We start from the raw sequence: 21,435 nt of genomic DNA on the forward strand, positions 1-21,435 counted from the left end.
AGACGTACCTTTCCCTGAGAATTAGAAGCTGAGCCAGAATCAGTGATAAAGGAACTACTGATTTCCTTCTTTGAGGAAGTGAAACCAATTAAATCCATAATAATCCAGAAGACAAACAATCTGGGATTTAAACACAGAATCACAACAGTGGTTCATGCACTTAATTTCCCTTTTCAAGCGCTCAACATCCACGCTGAGCTCTATTATCTGTAAGCTGAGGTTTTTAATTGTGTGAGTCCCACTATACTTCTCAGGTACAGTGCAGAAGTGGATTTATAAGGGTTCCCTTTTCCAGAAAAGACAACAAATAATGGTATCATGCTGAAAAAGAAAAGTAAAAATTACTGTTGTTTACATAAACACAAACTGGTACTTCTGGTTCATCAAACAGCTGGATTTCCCTCATTTACATAATCATTTAGAAACAATTTGCAAGCAGGAAGTGATCATCTAAAGAAATAGTTTCATTTACTCACCCTTGTGTCATTCAAAACCATATGACTCTTCAATATGATGAAACTGGATGGGTTTGGAACAACATGAGGGTGAGAAAATAAAACTTATTTTTTATTTTTAGGTTAATGTTCCCTGTTGATGCTCATGCAAAGACAGTTTATTGATCTGTTGACCTCCCTTTTTGTTCACCTCCCTTCACCTAATTATTAATGCACAGCATTAGTGCATTTAAAGAGATAGTTCATCCAAATTTGACATCATTTACTCACCCTCCACTTGCCCAAAACTTGTATGAGTTTCTTTCTTCTGCTGAACACAAAAGAAGATATTGTGAAGAATGTTGGTAAACAAACATCTGACTGTAGCCATTGACTTCCATAGTATTTTTTTTCCTCCATAATATGGAATCCAATGGCTACTGTAAACCATTTGGTAACCAGCATTCTTCGAAATATCTTATTTTGTGTTCAAAAGCTAAAAGCAGTTCAGAAATTTGAAAGAATGCAAGGGTGAGTAAATGATAATAGAATAGGCCTACATTTGGGGGGGGGGGGGGGGTGCATATCCCTTTAAGGGAAATGAAACAAACCCAACACAACTAAAGCTAACGGGAAAGGGTTAGTTAAACAGTCATGAGATTCAAATGAACAACTGCACAAACACATTGAGCTTTGCGCCATTCAGAAAGAGCTGAGCAGTGATTGACAAACGCTAGGAAGCATTTTACATGTTATACACAAATGCGGCCGCTAGAGGTCAGTGATTACCACCAGAAGACACTTCTTAGTAACATCATTATAGGAAACTGATAGCTAGATAAAATCAATTTGCCTCTAGAATGAACACTCCCAAAACGGATTTTTCCTTGACATACTTCTCAATTATGTTTAATGTACTTTGGGGAATGCTAGTGTTTCCTAAGATGAACTAAAACACTGGACCTGAAACCCTAAGTAACAAATAATAGCCCCGACACTTACTGTTTATTATCCAACATCTCTCTCAGGAGGTCAAAGTGCTCAAAGTGAAATACAAGTCACAGAATTTCCCTTTCTCCCTGTCTGTACCTGCCATTGCACTTCCTCTTCCTGTTTTGTGTGGGATCAGTGCCGCAGTGGCACCATCACCTCTACGTAGGTACAGGGGAACAATCCGGTATGGCCATGCACGGTTCCCTCGAACCAGTTCTCGTCTATCTGATTGGTCAGCTTGATAATGTCACCCTCGTAGAAGCCAAGCTCTCCGTCGTTCTCCGGTTCAAAGTCATACAGAGCCTTGCAGCAGGGCTGATCTGTCGCTATGGAGACGGATGAAAGAATGAGAATAGACAGCATAAAAGGTGAACATGCACACACAGAGAGAGAGAGAGAGAGAGAGAGAGAGAGAGAGAAAATCTATTAGAAGAGAGATTATTTTAGGTACACATGAGAAATATCAAATGAAAAAGGGTTTTATTTAATGGCTACTTTGAACATATGGTACAAAAAAAAAAAAGATCTGAAATTTATAAAAAAAAAATTTATGTATGCCATTTTTATTTTAATAAAGTATTAGCGGAACTTTGCTACATATCCATGTTACATAACAAAATTTTGTAAACATTGTAATTGTTTTTTATTCTAGCTATAAACATAAGTAATCTTAACAACTTAATACAATAAAGAAATCCTAGGCTATTAAAAAGGTTAAATACTAATAAAAAGTAACTTAAGTCACCATATAAATGAAATAATAATACATGACAAAAAATTCTAAATTGAATAAATAATCTAATACATTTTAAAACACTGATTTTGTGTTATTTTGATTTTTCTAGCAGTTAACTAATTTTAGTGAACTGCCATAATTTATGTGAGAAAAAAGGTTAAATAATGATAGATTGTATTTATAAATGGATATAAATGAAATAATAATAACAACAACAACAATCTTGGCAGTGGAGTTGAACACTTGAGCAATGTAGTCAACACTAAAACTGGTGTAAAAATGGACAGTGGATTCATTTAAAACTAGCTTCTTTCCATACTTTGTATATATATTTTATGTTAGACAATAGTTTATCTAACATATCTGATACATCTCTTACCAAACAACCTGGGATTGGTGACTATTGAAGAAGAAAAAAACACAGACAGACAGCCATTTGTACTCAATTTTTAGAAAGTGCTAATAAAATAAAAATGACCAAACACATATATGCACAACAGCTTTTATGCAAAAGACATAAACCAAAGTAGGATTTACCAAAGAAAATGGACAGTTCGGCCACCTCCAAACATGTAGGTCCCAAAACCATCTATATTTGCTTTTAAGCAATCCAAACCCACCGCATGCTAGACAACACTCACTGAACACTTCGAATCAAACCACAGTAATGCTAGAATTAACACATAGGAATCACTGCAAATCGTAACGTATATGCTGCCTATGTAGTGCGCTCCAAATAAGTCACTTAGAGAGTTGCATTTAGGTTAGGATGCTGTCTTAGAAGATACCCTATGCAGACAGCAGACAGCGAAGCAGATCACTGGGTTTAAAAACAGCTTGTCTGTGTATGTGCGAGATGAGATGCTCTTAAACGGTTCATGCAGGGTTTAATAAATAAGTCATGTTTGAGCTAAACGAGCTCCCAGTGGATAATTCAACAGGTGGCAGACTGTGCATGTTTGATTAATCTTATGAAGGGAAACCAAACTTGTCACAATCACAGTAACTGTGACAACAATAACAGTCTGTGCTCATCACGGGTTTGTTATGTGTGTGAGTGTATTTAGCATTTTCAGTAAGATTTGAAGCTGGAAATAATCAGGCATAGAATAAAAGCCCTTCACCATGCCTTCAACATGTCTGTTTGTGTGTGACTCACAATTGCGTTTTTGCCGTGACGATGTCCTGTTAAAGGAGGGGGCCACTGACGTTAAAGAAGGGTAAACAATAGTCAGTCTTTGCGTGGCTCCACACAGTCTTTCACAGTGAAAACCAGCTGGAACAGCCTTCAGAAACACACATCCATCTACACAAACATGCATGACGAGCTCATCTTCACACATACTACGTAAGTGTACTGCTTCAGCAGGATGTATGATGTGAATTTTTTCTATGCACATATAGGAAAATCTGCTGTACACAACAGAGCCCAAAATGCAATGCACCAGTGTTGTTATTGTTGTTATTATTATACTGGAGCAAATAATTGTTGTTGTTTTTTGCGCAAATTAGAAATGTTACCTTGGCAAATAACAGATAAATACATCAATGACAAATGATAAATTACAAAAAAAAAAAAAAAAAAAAAAAAATATATATATATATATATAAAAGATTAAATATAAATGATAGGAGCATTTAACAAAACAATAAAATAAAATGATTTAGAACATTAATAAATACTATAATAGTATATAGCACTGCACTGCACTGCACTCAATTTAACCTATACATTTTTTGAAAAATAAATTAAATTAAAAATAATAACAGCTTAAATCTAAAAACAATGCTGCCTCTGAAAATAATTGAAAAAGTTTAAGTTGAGAAGTACTACAAATACTTATACTATAAATAAATCGAAGAATAAAATAAAGCTAAATAGAATTAGGCTATTTGCTCGCACACGAGCAGCTCGGTTGCATATCTGAAACGCGTTCTGTCTTCGCGCTTGCCAAATTCCACCGTGTAAATAGCAAATCCGTCATGGCACAAGCGCAACTGGCTCTTAAAGGGAATGGAAGATGAGACTCTGATTGGTTTATTGCACGTTATGCCCAAAAAACACCCATTACTCATTAAGAGAATAGGGACAACCCGTTTAGACCATGCGCCCGGGTGCGCCAACCATTTTTCGGTTGTTAAAATAGCAAAAGTGGATTTGGACATGCCCTGAGGTCACCTTTGCTGTGTGCTTTACACTTTGCATTTAGATCGTTAAAATATGGCCCATAATGTCTTAAACTTAAATTAAAATAAATTCAATTACATAATTTCAGTGATGAATGATTTTAAACGTCACTTTCTTGACTCAATAATTAATCCAACTCCCCAGTGTGAAGATTTTTACACAAATAAAACTATTTAGCATTTAAAAAAAGTTTATTTCCAAAATGCTGACCAGATGCCACCTGAGCCAAAGCATGTTCAAATGTTTAATGATGTGCATTGAGTACTGAGTAAAGTCTGGGCTTGACAACTGGAAACTGCTGAATGTAAGAATAAGCATTGTAGTCAGTAAATATTGGCTTTGCTATGTCTAAAGCTCACTTCAGTTTGTTCTAGATCATTAGACATGACTTTATTGTGCCTTGGAAGGCTGCTCAAAACCTCAGACAGTCAGTTTCTATTATACACAAAATCAAGACTCTGTTTAGTAAGTCACAGACTGTCTGGGCAGCCAGACTGGCACAGGGTTTGGAAAGCCAATTTTTTAAAATACTACTATACAGTATTCACCCTGTACAACATGCAGTGTTCCGTTCGGAATGTGTTTGTTAATCAATTGTGTTGTCTTTTCTTGTCTGGTCTCCATGGAAACTAGAGACTGTATGAGTATAAACTCCAAGTCTATGGGAATCGGTGAATATGACCTATTGACTGATTTCCATTAACCCTTGATCTTGATTAAAAAGAGTTTCAGTGATGTGTGAGTCAAAGCATCATTCAGGAATGTGTGATTATCCTTTTCTTATGGTAGGTCTGTCTTTTACACATGTAATGGCTTTCGTTGTTTCATATCTACCATTACTATTCAGATTGTCATGCCCTGATGAAATCACATTAAAATCAAATCTAGGCGATCTCACAAATTGTTTAATTTACAGAAGGTCTCCATGTGTTTAAACACATCATCTCTGCTATTGATTCATTTTTATTATTAAAGGAACAGTGAATCAAAAAATGAAGATGTATAGGAGTTTGTTTCTTCATTGGAACAAATTTGGAGAAATTTAGCATTACCTCACTTGCTCACCAGTGGATCCTCTGAAGTGAATGGGTGCCGTCAGAATGAGAGTTCAAACAGCTGATAAAAACATCACAATTATCCACAAGTAATCAACACCACTCCAGTCCATCAATTAACATCTTGTCAAGTGAAAAGTTGCCTGTTTATAAGAAACAAATCCATCATTAAGGTATTTTAACATTATACGTTTGCTTGCTTCTGGACAAAATATGAGTCCATTATTTGTAAAAATGTGAAATAGTGAAATAGTCCCCCTGTTGTCCTCTCACATCAAAATCTACCGATATATTTGTTTAGAACTGTTTTTGACAGTTTTTTTTATTATAAACAATGCTTAAAACACCTCATATTTCTCTCATGGTTCAGACGAGACAACCTTTTTTTCCACTAAGGAAGCATTATTATGGGTTATAGCTGGAAGCAACAATTTTAAGGTCAGAATGTCTCAATGATGGATTCGTTTCTCACATATATGCAGCATTTCACTTCACAAGATGGACTGGAGGTGTGTGTATTATTGTGATTTTTTATCAGCTGTTTGGACTCTCATTCTAACGGCACCCATTCACTACTTTTGATCCATTGGTGAGCAAGTGATGGAATACTAAATTTCCCAATGTGTTCTGATGATGTAACAAACTCTACATTTTGGATGGCCTGACAGTGAGTAAACTTTCAGCACAGATTTCAGCACAGCTACTTGAGGTCTTATGTACATGAACAGGGAGAGCTCACCTGCAGATGGATTCCAGCCTCCGTTTGAGTCTTCCGGATCTAAACAATCAAAGCTGGGTCTGGACGCAGGCATCCGTTCCTGGCGCGGCTGAGATTGGGCCTCGTTTACTCTGCAGAGCACATACGCAAACATGAACACAAATGCATGCAAACACAAACAGGTTAACCATCTATCAGGAGAAAGAAGCTAAAATAATAATATTGTCGTTATGATGCTTTTGCATTCTATTTGTTGCTTGAAAGCTTAGGTCCCCATTCATTGTAACCACATAGAAAAAAATGCCCATGAACATGAATCAAAATTTCACCTTGAGGATGTCAGGTTTGGAATGACATGACAAATATTTATTTTTGTGATGAAGATTGCTATGTATTTTCCATCTCTAACCTTTCTCTCATTCTCTGTGCCAGCTCCTCCAGGATTTCCATAGACTGTCTGTGAAACTGCAGCTGAGATTCGACCAAAGCTGCGAGCTGACTCACCTGCTCCACCTACAAACACACACACAACACACAGCCACACACACACATACAGAACGTGAAAAGATCTTATTGCCTTAGAACAAAGAGCTATAATCTGTAAGCTTATTTTACACTTCATCGTGCCTGACTTTGCATCTCTATTTCTGCTACATCACAAGGGCTTCAGCATTCAGGAAACACATCTCAGTAAGTAAACTTGTCTTGTCTGTTTTTAGCATAAACTTTATTATATACCTTAAAACTCTGAAATGACAAACTGGACACTCTGTGGCTTTCTGCTAGGTGTATTATAGTAAACTAAAAATAACATTTAACTAGTTATTAGAAATAAAATAAACATTAACTGAAATCCAAAATAAATAAATTAACTTACTGAGACTTGTCATGACACTTGTGTACTGTTGTTGTTCTCTTGTTGATCTGATTGCTTCTATTGTTCTCATTTGTAAGTCGCTTTGGATAAAAGCGTCTGCTAAATTATTAAATGTAAATGTAATAAATAAAATTAACATTTTAAAAAAAATTCAGCAGGTTGCGAAGTCAACATTTTAATTTAATAGCTTAAATATTAATGAATAGAAACTATAGACATTTTGTATTAAAAAATATAATTTTTAAAATAACAAAAATGCACAACAAAATTACCAAAACCTTAAAATTATAGTGGAAAAATAAAAACTGATTCAAACCAATAATAAAAGCTACAATAGTATCTCAATGATATTTAAACAGCACTGCTTTCCACAGCATAAACAACCCAATGTTAAAACTAATATTGAATCAATAAATTAGAACTAGTACTTAACCCTTTGAGGAGTCATACTAAAAGTAAAGTTAAATGCAAAAATTAAATATCAAAATGTGCTCCTGAAAACAACTGGAAGGAGCTATATCCAAAACATAAACCGTAACACTGTGTTTTAGTGACAATGAACAATCCTATGTTGACACAAAAAGAGTCATACTTCAGTTTATTGTCATACATCATGTGCATTTTTTTTAAAGATGCAATATGCAAATGTACTGCAATGTAGTAAATATTTATGAAAATCCATGGAACAGTCCAAACCATGTTACTTTGATATATAATTAACTGAATGACTACTACTGTCTTGTCCCATGGTATTTGCAAGGTACATGCATAGCAAACCTTTTGTTAGAATACATTAATGAACTTGTATAATTACAGGCCTGCGTTTAAGACCAATGTAGCAAATAATCAGAAACATCCCGAAGTTGTCACAGTCTCTGGCCTGTGGTTCAGTGTCGATAAAACAGACTGATAAATGTGCTGGCTCAGCAGACTGTCTGGAAAATATCCAGCACTCACTGATGTGGATTACTGTAGCAATTATATGACTCTCCCTGGTCCTGAACACAGGGCCATTTAGTTTGAATTTCAGTGCTGTTCTCTCAGGCAAGCATCACTTTTAATATTATTGCTCATTACTTTAAGCAACCTGAAAGAATCTAAGCAACCAAAATAATTAGACAGTATAACTGTATTTTGTTATTGGAATTTTATTTTTGATCGTTTTGATATTTTTAAGGTTTGTAATGTTTTACAAGAACAAAGTTTGAAATTGTAGTTAAATGGCAATACCTTCATTGCTGTTTTGGCAGGTGCTTTTTACAAAAGCTATTTGTGACAAAGACTTGTAAAAAAACAGCCAAAAATAAACCACACCCTAAGTGTCAAGAACGAGACCAAAGCTCAAGATCCATGCATCAGAACCTTTCAGCTTCTTAAAAAGGAAGTGCTCAGAGACTCTAATCAGCTGAAGTGAACTTACGTCAGTGTCCAGAAGGTTCTGCATGCTGGTTTCAGCTACATCTTTGGACTCTTCGAACTTCACTTCTGCTAGCCTGAGCTCCTCATCAGGAATCTTCCCCTGACGCTTCTTCTTGTAGTCATAATCCAGTCGACGGCCCTCCAGTTTCCTCAGATGATGCTGAGGAACAGCATAATTGTCATTACTAACAGCCCATCATTACAATATGAAACAAATGCTAATACATTTAGCCCATGACTCATAAATATTTAAAGAGGACATCAGATGCAACCATCACTTTTACAGCTGCATCTAAAAAAATTTGAATATCATGGAAAAGTTTCAAAAAAGCAAACTTTCTTATATTCTAGATTCACTGCACACAAACTGAAATATTTCAAGAGTTTTTTGCTTTAATTCTGATTGTTATGATTTACAGCTTAGGAAAATAAATTATATATCTAAAAAAAATGAATATTTTCTTGAAAATCAATCAAAAAAAGATTTACAAAACAGAAAAGTTCAAAATCTACACAACAAGTTTAATTAATACCCCTTGGATTGAGGTTCAGGTCAGGTGAGTTGGCTGGCCAATCAAGCACAGTAATATCATGGTCATCAGACCACTTGGAAGTGGTTTTGTCACTGTGGGTAGGTGCTAAAGTCCTGCTGGAAAAGGAAATCAGCATCTCCATAAAGCTTGCCAGCAGATGAAAGCATAAAGTGCTTCAAATCTCCTGGTAGACAGCTGCATTGACTTTGGACTTGATAAAACACAATGGACCAACACCGGCAGATGTCACACACACCAAATCAACTCTGACTTCAGAAGCTTAACACTGGACTTCAAGAAGCTTGGATTCTGTCTCTCTCCAGTCTTCCTACACACTCCAGACCTTGATTTCCAAATTAAATGCTAAATTTACTTTCATCTGAAAAGAGGACTGTGGACCACTGAGCAAGTTTAGTTATTTTTCTCCTTACCCCAGGTGAAATGCTTCTGATGTTTTTTTCTGGTTCAGGAGTGGCTTGGTTCTAGGAATGTGAAAGCTGTAACTCTTTTCCTGAAGACGTCTGAGTGTGGTAACTCTTGATGAGTTTACTCCGGCTTCAGTCCACTCTTTGTGAAGCTCTCCCAAGTTCTTGAATCGGCTTTTCCTGATAATCTTCCCAAGTCTGTGGTCATCCCTGTTGCTTGTGCACCCTCTCCTACCACACTTTTTCCTTTCAGTCATCTCTCTATGAATATATTTTGATACAGCACTCTGTGAACAGCAGCCCTTTCAGCAATGACCTTGGAGGGTGTTGATGATTGTCTTCTGGACTGTCAAGTTGGTAGTCTTTCCCATAATTGTGGTTGCATGTTCTAAACTAGCCCAAGAGGTACCCATTATTTATACTCAAAATTAAATCAAACAAATCAGGCTCAAAATGGAATATTCACATTTATTGAGATACCAAATTTAGAATTTTCCTAAGCTGTAAGTCGTAACCATCAGAATTAAAACAAAAATAAACTCTTGAAATATCTCAATTTGTGTGCAATGAATCTTGAATATAAGAAAGTTCCATTCCCTCCTTTTTATTTAATCCCCAAAAAACTTAAACATTCTCAATTATCAAGCAGTTTTGATTTTTCGGACAGTATGACATCATACTGCTCAGGCCCCGCCCAAGAGCGCTGACGGACTGTCACGTATTAGTATTTTTCCACCCCAAAGTTGTATGCTGGATGCTTAGGATGCAGAGGAATTTGAACCATAATATGTTGTTGATAATTCAATGAGACGCTAAAAATTCAAACCAATTTGTGGAAAATGGGCATCTGATGTTCCCTTTAAATTAATAAAACTTTTAGAATGCAACTGATTGCAGTTTTCCACCTGTATGTCTTTCAGGTCCTTGTCGATTATAGTTTGGAAAGGGTCAATAAAGTTCTGTTTGACATCAATGTCTAGAGAGTCTTTCACTTCTGCCAGTCTCTTCATGGCATCTCCCATCTCCACTAAAGCGCCACCTAAAGATTTGATGGAGAACATGCATGAATTTTTTTTTTTTTTAAACAATTTAAAAAAATCTTAGAATAGCTGTATAAACGAAGAAAATATAATACACTTATATCATAAAGATTAATCACAGATGTTTGACAGGTCTCTAATAATGAGATTTTGTTTCCTGATTACTTTGTGCTGGTACATGTTACTGAAAAAATGATTTTTATGCTTTGGGCAAATAATGAATAAAATTGTTTCGAGTTACTTATTCTAAGAAATAACACTCCTCTCACCAAAGTTGGTGTCCTCTCCCATTTCTCGGCCGTATTTGAGCATACACTCTCCAAGAAGTCCTTCTGCTTGCGGGTAACCTGGGCTATTCATCTGCCCGCGCATTTTAGACATGGTGTTCAACATGGTCAGCCTCGATCGTGATACTGCAGTACAAAACAGACAGACAGATGTATGAAAAGAAATATAGACTAAAAAAAATTATTCCTTATTCTTTTTTTATTTTTCCATAATAAATCTCTAAACATAATTAAATCAAGATACATTAACAGAAATAGTTCATGAAATGAATCACGCTATCCAAGATAAATTTAAGGAATTTAGCATTGCATCACTTGCCCAGCAATGGATCCTCTGCAATTAATGTGTGCCATCAGAAAACAATGGTTTAAAGTTAAAGGATATTAATAATCAATTTTTCTCCTTACAAACACAGTTTTTTCAATTAGTAAGTGGTGTGATTACTTGTGGATTATTGTGATGTTTTTATCAGCTGTTTGGACTCTTATTCTGATGGCACCCAATCACTGCAGAGGATCTATTGGTGAGCAAGTGACGTAATGCAATTTATTTCAATTTAGTCCATGTTTTCACCTGGGTTAGGCTGCAGGTATTCGGTAGTTTTGCAGAGCACATCTGATATGGCTTTGCTGGTGACGTCAGCCTTCTGTGAAGCACATGTCAGAGAACAGATGTGTCTCTTTACATCACACTGTCAACAGAGGCAGCTCATTAATCGTTAATTTAAAGCTCTTACAGACAGACCTGGAACAATCTGCACTGGGCACACCTACTAAAACAACAGCCATTCAGGAAGCTGACTGATACCAAGTTAAAGTAATATTCTGGGTTCTTTAAACTCAACAGACTGTGGCCTGCTGTGGTTTACCACAGAAAATAATACAAATAATTTTTTTTTTTAACCAGAAATGTGAAGCTTGTATTAACGTTAAAGCTCTTACTGGAATTATGTAGTAAAATGTCATCTTATAAGTTGTAAAGTTGTACGAGTAGTCATTTTGACCTGGGGCTACTTCTCTAGGTGGAGGAACTTCTAGTTATGCATAGAATACATACTTTAAGTGGAAGTGGTAATAGTCACTTTTTTAGTCCAATCTAAAGTCAAGAACTACTAAAGCCAGTCTTGTCTATATGATACTGCAATTAAGCAGTAAAAATTGTGATTTTGGAGGATAAAATGGGTGTTAATGGGCTTTTTAACATTATATTTAAAAGACAAAATCACATAACATTAAAAAAAACTAATTATAACCTTTGTATTTGTTTTTTATTTTTTCATCATTTATCACCAACATCATCTGAACATGAATGAGTGATTTTGTGACTGCATTTCAGTGTGTGCTAAGAGGAAGTAGATAGTTCATTCATATCCTATACAATTATTTGCTAGTTCATTTTTTTCACAATGATTTTGTTTTGGTCAGTCAGTCAGATCTTTGTGGTTGTGTAGAGGATGTTTTCTGGTCAATTTTCTGGTTGAATTTCTTTCAGTAAGTAGAAAAAAAGGAAGTTTAGATTGTATTTAGGAGAACTTGAACATTGACATTGCAAAATGAATGTTAAAAATGTGTTACCCTCTCAAGGTCTTTAAAGTCCTCATCCAGTTTGGTTCCTTCTGCGCCTCCCACCTTCTCACTCATCATCTGAAACACATACATGTCGCTACTTCTATCAGTACAAGGACTCATTTCAATAGGCATAATGTTGGTTTTGTTGTTTAAATAATGATATTTTCTATTCCCCAACCCTTACAGAAATTTCTTTGCAACATTCTTTTAGAATTGAAAGCCAATAAAAGTGATCATCCTTCAAGAAACACATTTCTGACACATTAGTGAGTTTGCATGATAAAGTACTAAAATACAAGAAACATTCCTTGGTTTGCAAATGTAAAGTCAAGGAGACAGGCATCAGCTTTCGTCATCTCTTATGTTGAAACTTCAGGCTCTTCATCTAATTATCTGCTGCACTTTCAGTTTACGTTAAAGAGCGAGATGGAAAACGCAATAGTGTTCGGCATGTAAAGAGCTTAAAATATGTTTTAATTTGTTGACTTTTGAGAGTGTGTTCACATAAGAATCTTCTATATGCAGTAAAATTTTACTTCTGTCAGGACCACTATTTTTAAACAGTGACAAACCAACAACTGTCAATAATTGACAATTAGCAAACAGTTTGGATTGGTGTGGTTCTGTTCTGGGCAAGAACTCCCTGTGCATCCATGCAGCCTAGCATGGATGAGAGCAGGGACAGCAGCAATAAACCCCAGGAGTAAACAGAATAGAACCAACATAAATACACTGCAGATATGTAGAAGGGTCAGGTAGATGTTGAGCAGCTGATGTGAGCTTGACTGATGTGACCTGCCAAAACTAATGCTAACTAATGATTTTGTCACTCTTTATAAAAATAGGGGGGGAAAGTGTTTAGAATTAAACCTCATTCACCTGTTAATATCTGACTTTTTAAAGTCTGTATTTTATTTATATATTTTAAAATATATAAATATATAATACATATATTTTACTTATTTTCAGTTATTTTGTTACTTACATGAACTGGAAATATTGTTTTTATATATATATATATATATATATATATATATATATATATATTTATATATATATATATATACACACACACACACACACACACACATAAATACACATACATACATATATATATAGATATATAATTTCAGTTAATGTAAAGTTTATTCCATCCATCCATCCATCTTCTACCGCTTATCCGGGGCCGGGTCGCGGGGGCAGCAGTCTAAGCAGAGAACCCCAGACTTCCCTCTCCCTAGACACTTCCTCCAGCTCTTCTGGGGGGACACCGAGGCGTTCCCAGGCCAGCCGGGAGACATAGTCTCTCCAGCGTGTCCTAGGTCTCCCCCGGGGTCTCCTCCCAGTGGGATGTGCCCGGAACACCTTCCCGGGAAGGCGTCCAGGAGGCATCCGGAACAGATGCCCGAGCCACCTCAGCTGACCCCTCTCGATGTGGAGGAGCAGCGGCTCTACTCTGAGCTCCTCCCGGGTGACTGAGCTTCTCACCCTATCTCTAAGGGATCGCCCAGCCACCCTGCGGAGAAAGCACATTTCGGCCGCCTGTATCCGGGATCTTGTCCTTTCGGTCATGACCCAAAGCTCATGACCATAGGTGAGAGTAGGAACGTAGATTGACGGGTAAATCTCAGCTCTTTCTTCACCACGACAGACCGGTACATCGACCGCATTACTGCAGAAGCTGCACCGATCCGTCTGTCAATCTCCCGTTCCATCCTTCCCTCACTCGTGAACAAGACCCCAAGATACTTAAACTCCTCCACTTGAGGCAGGAACTCTCCACCAACCTGAAGTGGGCAAGCCACCCTTTTCCGACTGAGGACCATGGCCTCGGATTTGGAGGTGCTGATTCTCATCCCAGCCGCTTCACACTCGGCTGCAAACCGTCCCAGTGCATGCTGAAGGTCCTGGCCTGATGAGGCCAACACGACAACATCATCCGCAAAGAGCAGAGACGAAATCGTGTTGTCACCAAACCTGACCCCCTCCGGCCCCTGGCTGCGCCTAGAAATTCTGTCCATAAAAATCATGAACAGAACCGGCGACAAAGGGCAGCCCTGCCGGAGTCCAACACGCACCGGGAACAAGTCTGACTTACAGCTGGCAATACGAACCAAGCTCCTGCTCCGTTCGTACAGGGACCGGATAGCCCTTAGCAAAGGGCCCCGGACCCCATACTCCCGGAGAACCCTCCACAGGCCGCCGCGAGGGACACAGTCGAATGCCTTCTCCAAATCCACAAAGCACATGTGGACTGGTTGGGCATACTCCCATGAACCCTCCAGCACCCTGTAGAGGGTATAGAGCTGGTCCAGTGTTCCACGGCCTGGACGAAAACCACACTGTTCCTCCTGAATCCGAGGTTCTACTATCGGCCGGATTCTCCTCTCCAGTACCCTGGCATAGACTTTCCCAGGGAGGCTGAGAAGTGTGATCCCCCTGTAGTTGGAACACACCCTCCGGTCCCCCTTCTTAAAAAGAGGGACCACCACCCCGGTCTGCCATCCCAGAGGCACCGTCCCCAACTGCCACGCGATGCTGCAGAGGCGTGTCAGCCAAGACAGCCCCACAACATCCAGAGACTTGAGGTACTCGGGGCGGATCTCATCCACCCCCGGTGCCTTGCCACCGAGGAGTTTCTTGACTACCTCGGTGACTTCAGCTTGGGTTATGGACGAGTCCACATCTGAGCCCTCAGCCTCTGCTTCCTCAATGGAAGACGTGACACCGGGATTGAGGAGATCCTCGAAGTATTCCTTCCACCGTCCAACGACATCCCCAGTTGAGGTCAACAGCTCCCCACCTCTACTGTAAACAGCGTTGGTAGGGCACTGCTTCCCTCTCCTGAGGCGCCGGACGGTTTGCCAGAATCTCTTCGAGGCTGACCGATAGTCCTTCTCCATGGCCTCACCGAACTCCTCCCAGGCCCGAGTTTTTGCCTCCACAACCACCCGGGCTGTAGTCCGCTTGGCCTGCCGGTTTAAAGTTTATTTGTATTATATATTTAATTTTTTTTTTGGTGCTCATGTGGGTGTTGCATATTTGTGTCTGTGCAACATTTCCCAAGTTCTTTCCCCTTTTAAACCTATTATTTCATACACTCTCCACTATATTTGATAATAAATAAATGAATGAAAACTTATAAAAGAATCTTCATGAAAATGAAGATCACAGAAACTGTTTTACATAGAAATATTAATGGCACTTTCTTATGTAAAGCTCACCACCATGTCACTAAGGTGTTGTAGGTGGTTGGCAAGGTGATTTTAACCCATTTCTAAGTGATTGCTTCTTAGGCCATATCAAAAGAATTCTACTGACCACCAGGTGAAAACTGAAAGTACAATCACTTAGAGACCTAAAGCACACTTCTCGTTAACCCTAGCAATCACTACTCACAAGTCACAACACTTGTGTGTAGATGATTTAAAAAAGAAATAAGAACAGCAAAGGAAAGAAATTCAGTCAGGAATAGAGTCTAAGGGCCCTTTGAGAGTTCCCCATTGGAGCTCTTCCTGTTGTTCGTCAATGATACTTCCTGTATGGGCGGCACAAATGATTACACACTCAGTTTCACACAAAAGCTCTCCTTTATGAGCTGAACTCTCTTCAAACACAAACAGCATGTATGGGGTATTTTATTCCAATAAACAGGAAGCCTTTTATGTATCAAGATGATCCCAAAGGAAAATATTCAAACAGACCACACAGCACAGTCTGGGTGGCACGATCCATCAGTAATCATCATTATTGTAGGTTATCTTTATGGTTTAGTGTTTTTGTTAACTTTTAAAGTATCAGGATGCTTTAGTGTTTTCCATGTCATTTGTTTTTTTGTTTTTTTTTACAGAATTGGTCATGCGTAAGCTGCAAAAACAACAAAGCTGTGTTTGTGAGAGTTAATTTTAGCAACACAGCATTGGATGCAAGATTTCAAGACTAAAAGCTGAGAGACAGTTAGTGTGAAAATTTCACAGTAAAACGTTCAAACTTCCGACTGCCACTCTCCAGATTTTCACAGCTCTCTGACTTTCCCACACACCCAGTCTTCAGAGAGGAACACGTGTCCATGTGTGTTTGGCTGACTGCACTTCATACAGAGGCTCTATTGTATGGCCCAGAGTCGCTAATGGCCTAATATGATTCAGATGGAGGTGTGGACACAGATACTGATCATACAGATCACATTTCTATAATATGCTAAATTAAATACAGTTACAGAAAGCAGTCCATCTAATTTTATGGCTCTCATCTTAAAATTGCATTCAAAGTAATCAGAACTGAGAGGTTTTTTTTGTCATACACATTATCAATATACACATAATCATTGCCAATTTTTGATGAATCCTGATTAATTACAATAATTCTATTTTTATAATGGCTGGTATTAACTGATATTCTAACAATTATTCTAACAATATACATAGAATTACAAACATACTACATTTTTCTGTGTTCTGTAGAATTTGTTTAATATTTTGATATCTGATTTTACTGATTTTCAGAGCTTAATTGTGGAACAAAGGCATCACTTTTACACAATAGGTAATACACAATATAAGAGCCTGCATGGGAGTTCAGTTCAAAGATATTGTGATAAAAGTTAACAATGCAAGAGATATTGGGTACAGTATACACTTCTCAAAAAGAAAGAAAGAAAAAAGAAAACCTGCTTGTCAGCCCATAAGTGTAAGTGTCACCTAAAGCCAAAAAACAAGAAATAGCTTGAAATAAAACGGTCTATTTGTTGGGCATGTATGCTGTGAACAGGAATCCTGTCTGATGACTAAAACACAGTGAATTCTTTACACCCCTCTAAATCTTTGACTGTTAACAAACTGTATATACAAAGCTGGCCTTTTTCAAAGCTAGATGAAATCAAAGCAGGGATCTCTATTGCACAGGTGTGATAACTAGATTGCTTCTAAAAACAGTTAGAAAGCGGGACAAATAGCAATGCTGGGATCTGCAACAGGTGCGGCAAACACTGTCTGTTGATGATGTCGTTGGCTGCTGCCTTGCATTGTGCCATTATATAGTTAAAGTAATATTTCACCCAAAAATAGAAATGTTCTCACCCTCAGGACATTTAAATAGTAGATGAGTTTGTTTCTTCATAAGAACAGGTTTATATCCTCTGCAGTGAATGGGTGCCGTCAGAATAAGAGCCTAGACATCACAATAATCCACAAGTGACCCACACCACTCCAGTCCATCACTTAACATCTAGTGAGGTGAAAAGCTTTAAGTAACAAATCCATCATTAAGAGGTTTTAACTTTAGACTGTTGCTTCTTGCCAAAACACGAGACTAAAATCCATAATAATCCTTCCTCCAGTGTTGTCCTCACACATCAAAAATCACTCACATATTTTTTTAGAACTGTTTCGGATGGTTTTCACTTGTAAATTGTGCTTGATTGTGATATTTATTATAAATATGCAGCTCTACACTTCATAAGATTGACTGGGGTCAATTAGTAAGTGGTGTGATTACTTGTGGATTATTGTGATGTTTTTATCAGCCGCTTGGACTCATTCTGATGGCACCTATTCACTGCTGAGGATTCATTAGTGAGCAAGTGATGGAAAGCTACATTTCTCCAAATCTGTTCTAAAAAAAAAAAAAACTACTAATCTACATAGGCCTGAGGGTGAGTACATTTTCAGCTAATTTACATTTATAACTAAATACTTTATAACTATGAGAATATTTTAGTAGAATCCAAATGCATGTTTTTGTCTCTCAAGGATTCAGCTTACCACAGATAACTCCTGTTTTAAATGCTTTAAGTAAATAGACAATATAATCCTATTCAACCTCAAAATGTGACATGAGAACAAGATGAAACATGCTCTCTGTAAAGACAGACACAGGCCAAAAATTATAAATGACTTGGTCTTTAGTAACTATGAACACCAGGAAGTTCTGCATTTTAACCCTGCAGGCTTTAGGTTTTTTTTTTTTTTTTTGTAATGAAGCTCATGGACTGTAAGACCCCCTCTCTGACATCAAGATGCTTGGCCTGATTCTTCTGCAACATGTCAGTGCATGTCAGACTTGTTTTGCTTAAGCAGGTAAAGGAATGTTTGACTTGCTGATGCCAAAAACATAAATTTAATGCCTGAAATTTACGTAAAATTAAGTATTATTAAGTATGAATAATAAGTAAATGATTGTACTACAGTATTTTGTAAAAAAAAAAAAAATTATTTGCATGATGGAAATGAGAATGAGATTGTTGCATTACAGTAAAAAGAATTTGAGAGGGAAATATGCACAATCATCATGAAAACAATATCATAATGCTCTAAAAATAGGCTTGATTTTGTTTATGCAAAATAACAGTTCTTATATTTTACCTCTTGACTGTGACCTGGACATGTTTTGGTATAGTATAGAGAATGAATATGTTTTCTCAGCACATTACAAATAATCACCATGCATCACCAGCTGAATAAAGTGAGTAATCTGCTAATAAAATGCATGTGCTTCCTGCTCAAAACCCACAGTATATAAATGTAAATTTCATCTGAGCTGTTGACCGCATGTAGGTCAGTGTGGTGCAAGCAATGTTTAAGTCATGATTCTGCAGTGAAGCAAACTTTTAACTCTCAGATAGTGTCATATGTGTACATGGCTATAAAAATCTTTACAGGAAATCTATTTATAGATCTAACTTTACAGACTTAACTTCATTTGGAAATACATAAGCTTAGTTTACTCATAAAGTTCTTGTATAGATTCTCTAATGCAGTATATGGCTGGAAAAACAAACTACTGGGAGACACATCCGTGGGTTTTTGCTGCAAAACAAAGCTTTCACTCTTAAATACTAGATATAAATTTCAGATCTAAAAAAATATTAAACGTTACCCTGGACCACAAAACCAGTATATTTGCAGGGATAGCCAAAATACATTGTATGGGTCAAAATTATAGATTTTCCTTTTATGCCATAATCATAAAGATATTAAGTAAAGATCATGTTCCATGAAGATACGTTGTAAATTTCCTACTGAAATATTTAAAAACTAATATGCATTTCTAAGTACTTTAAAGGCGATTTTCTCAATATTTTCATTTTCTTTGAACTCTCAGATTACTGATATTGAAATAGTTGTATATCTGACAAATATGGTCATATCATATCAGTGGAAAGCTTATTTATTCAGCTTTCAGATGATGTATAAAACAAAATTTCGAAAAATGTACAGTTAAGACTGTTTTTGTGGTCCAGGGTCATAATTATAAACAAAATGTACAGAGATTGTGTCTCAAAATCTTACGAGATGCCTGCTTTAACGCCATAAAAACGCATGTGTGGTGGCCTAATATGCTGTCTAGGTAGTGCACTCACTACACAGTCATGTTAACTTTTACTTTACTGGAACAAAAGAAATAAATTAAAACATTTGAACTGACAAAATAAATGTTTCTTTGTAACTTACTGTATATTATTTGTTTATTGTTGTATCTAGTCTGTAAGTTTACGTTCGTGTAGCAGCTGACGTGGAAACACTCACCTGACTCGCTTTATAAAACTGTTTCTTTAGTCCGGCAACAGACATCTTTGCGTCGGATCCTTTCGCTTTATCAACTTAAGATTTAATTTAAAACCCAGTATTTAAAAACGAAACTCTAGACATCTAGAGAACGGTGAAAACTCTCAGCAATCTCTTCTTCCTGATCTGTCAGTTTGATCCTGCATCTACACAACGACGCGACGCAACTAGAACGCTCTCATACACGCGTCGCGCATAATAAGAGCGTTCTGATTGGTAGACTGGTTGCCAACGTCAGGATTTTACGCTCACATTGTAGCATGTTTCAGAAGCTCCCTGTCCTAAACATACTACGTTCTTTTAAGTTATGTTTGCAATGTAATTATATTACGTAATTGATATTGTTGTAGGTATTTTATTATGTATCTCTGACAATAGAAGAGATAATAATGAGGCGTAACTATCTGATCTGCTTGGCAGATTGAGTGCGTTGCGATGCTTGCAGAGATACAAAGCCGTCATTTAATTGTTTCATCAATGATTTCAAACTTTTTTTTCATCTCTCCATAAAATTAAAATGTACAAGTCAGCCAAAAAATACTTTGTGACATAACAGAGTTTTTACTGTTTTGAGTGTTGTACTGCTCCTTTGTTTCTATAGGTTGTTGTACAGGTTAATTTATAGCTCCCTCGTTATTTTATTTTATTATTATTTTTTTGTTTGTTTGTTTCATGTATATGTGGCTGGGTTCAGTTCTTTTTTCTGAATATGCCCCTTATTGTAATCGTTTGTATTGTTTTTTGTTCCTCTGCTAGAGTATGTAACTTGTTGTTGTGTGGTTCAATAAAAAAAAAAAAAAAAAAAAAAAGGATTTGTGTGTGCCTGTGTGTTTAAGAGTTTTCACTTAAAACAGCAGTCAGACAGTATTAATTCACTGAAATGCATACATTTCTTTAAACATATATATATATATATATATATATATTAAAAAGACCCCATAACAAAAGCACCTATCCCCACCTATATTATATCTTTGTATGAGATTGAACTGAACTGAAATTAGGCTGAAATAAAATTCAGTGAATTAGACAAATCACAAGCGACAACATTTATTTTTCAAGAATAAAATCCATCTTTAGTTTTTATTTCTTTTATTTCATTTTCTTTCATTTAGTCATATTCTGTGTATTATAATGCAGGCCAAAATAACCTGTAATAGTACATTAGCAGAAAGAGGAAAGGTCTTTGACACTTTGTGATTGACATTCACAAAAAATATATATATATATATTTAAATATAGCTACAGGACACAGTGATCAAGAATACGGGTCTCCTATTCGGTGCAAAGTGTGTATGTGTGTGTAATGTGTGTGCGTGTGTGTAGTTGGCAGAGGATACTGGTGAGACAGAGACCAGCCATCTCCCTGAGAATAAATCTTTTTGTGTGTGTGCGTGTGTGTGTGTGTGTGTGTGTGTGTGTGTGTGTGTGAAACACAGAGCAGAAACATTTCTTCTACAAAAACGAAATAGACATAACACCACAGAAATTGCTTTCCAGGGTGACTGAATGAGACAAACACAATTTCCTCTTTACAGGAAGGCATGCACCAAAGGCCTAGAGGTGGGGATTGTCAAAACAACACATTTAAAAATA

The 21,435-nt window shown here is 36.9% G+C and overlaps 1 protein-coding gene across 2 annotated transcripts; it reads right to left on the bottom strand.

Annotated features, from left to right (window-relative positions):
* Positions 1-1,002: 1,002 nt before the first annotated feature.
* LOC132096080 (endophilin-A2-like) lies at positions 1,003-19,997 on the bottom strand. 2 transcript variants are annotated; one of them, XM_059501216.1, is made up of 10 exons: positions 19,801-19,997; positions 12,281-12,349; positions 11,280-11,352; positions 10,688-10,831; positions 10,284-10,417; positions 8,422-8,580; positions 6,534-6,637; positions 6,146-6,255; positions 3,323-3,367; positions 1,003-1,753 (listed from the first exon to the last, which is right to left on the bottom strand). In XM_059501216.1, the coding sequence occupies exons 1-10, from the start codon at positions 19,843-19,845 to the stop codon at positions 1,560-1,562; spliced, it is 1,077 nt and encodes a 358-aa protein (XP_059357199.1). In that variant the 5' UTR covers positions 19,846-19,997; the 3' UTR covers positions 1,003-1,559. The 2 variants fall into 2 exon arrangements, with proteins under 2 accessions (XP_059357199.1, XP_059357200.1); XM_059501217.1 differs by lacking the exon at positions 3,323-3,367 and having other exon boundaries at positions 19,801-19,996.
* Positions 19,998-21,435: the final 1,438 nt, after the last annotated feature.

Source organism: Carassius carassius, chromosome 20, assembly GCF_963082965.1.
Source record: "Carassius carassius chromosome 20, fCarCar2.1, whole genome shotgun sequence".
NCBI classification, from domain to species: Eukaryota; Metazoa; Chordata; class Actinopteri; order Cypriniformes; family Cyprinidae; genus Carassius; species Carassius carassius.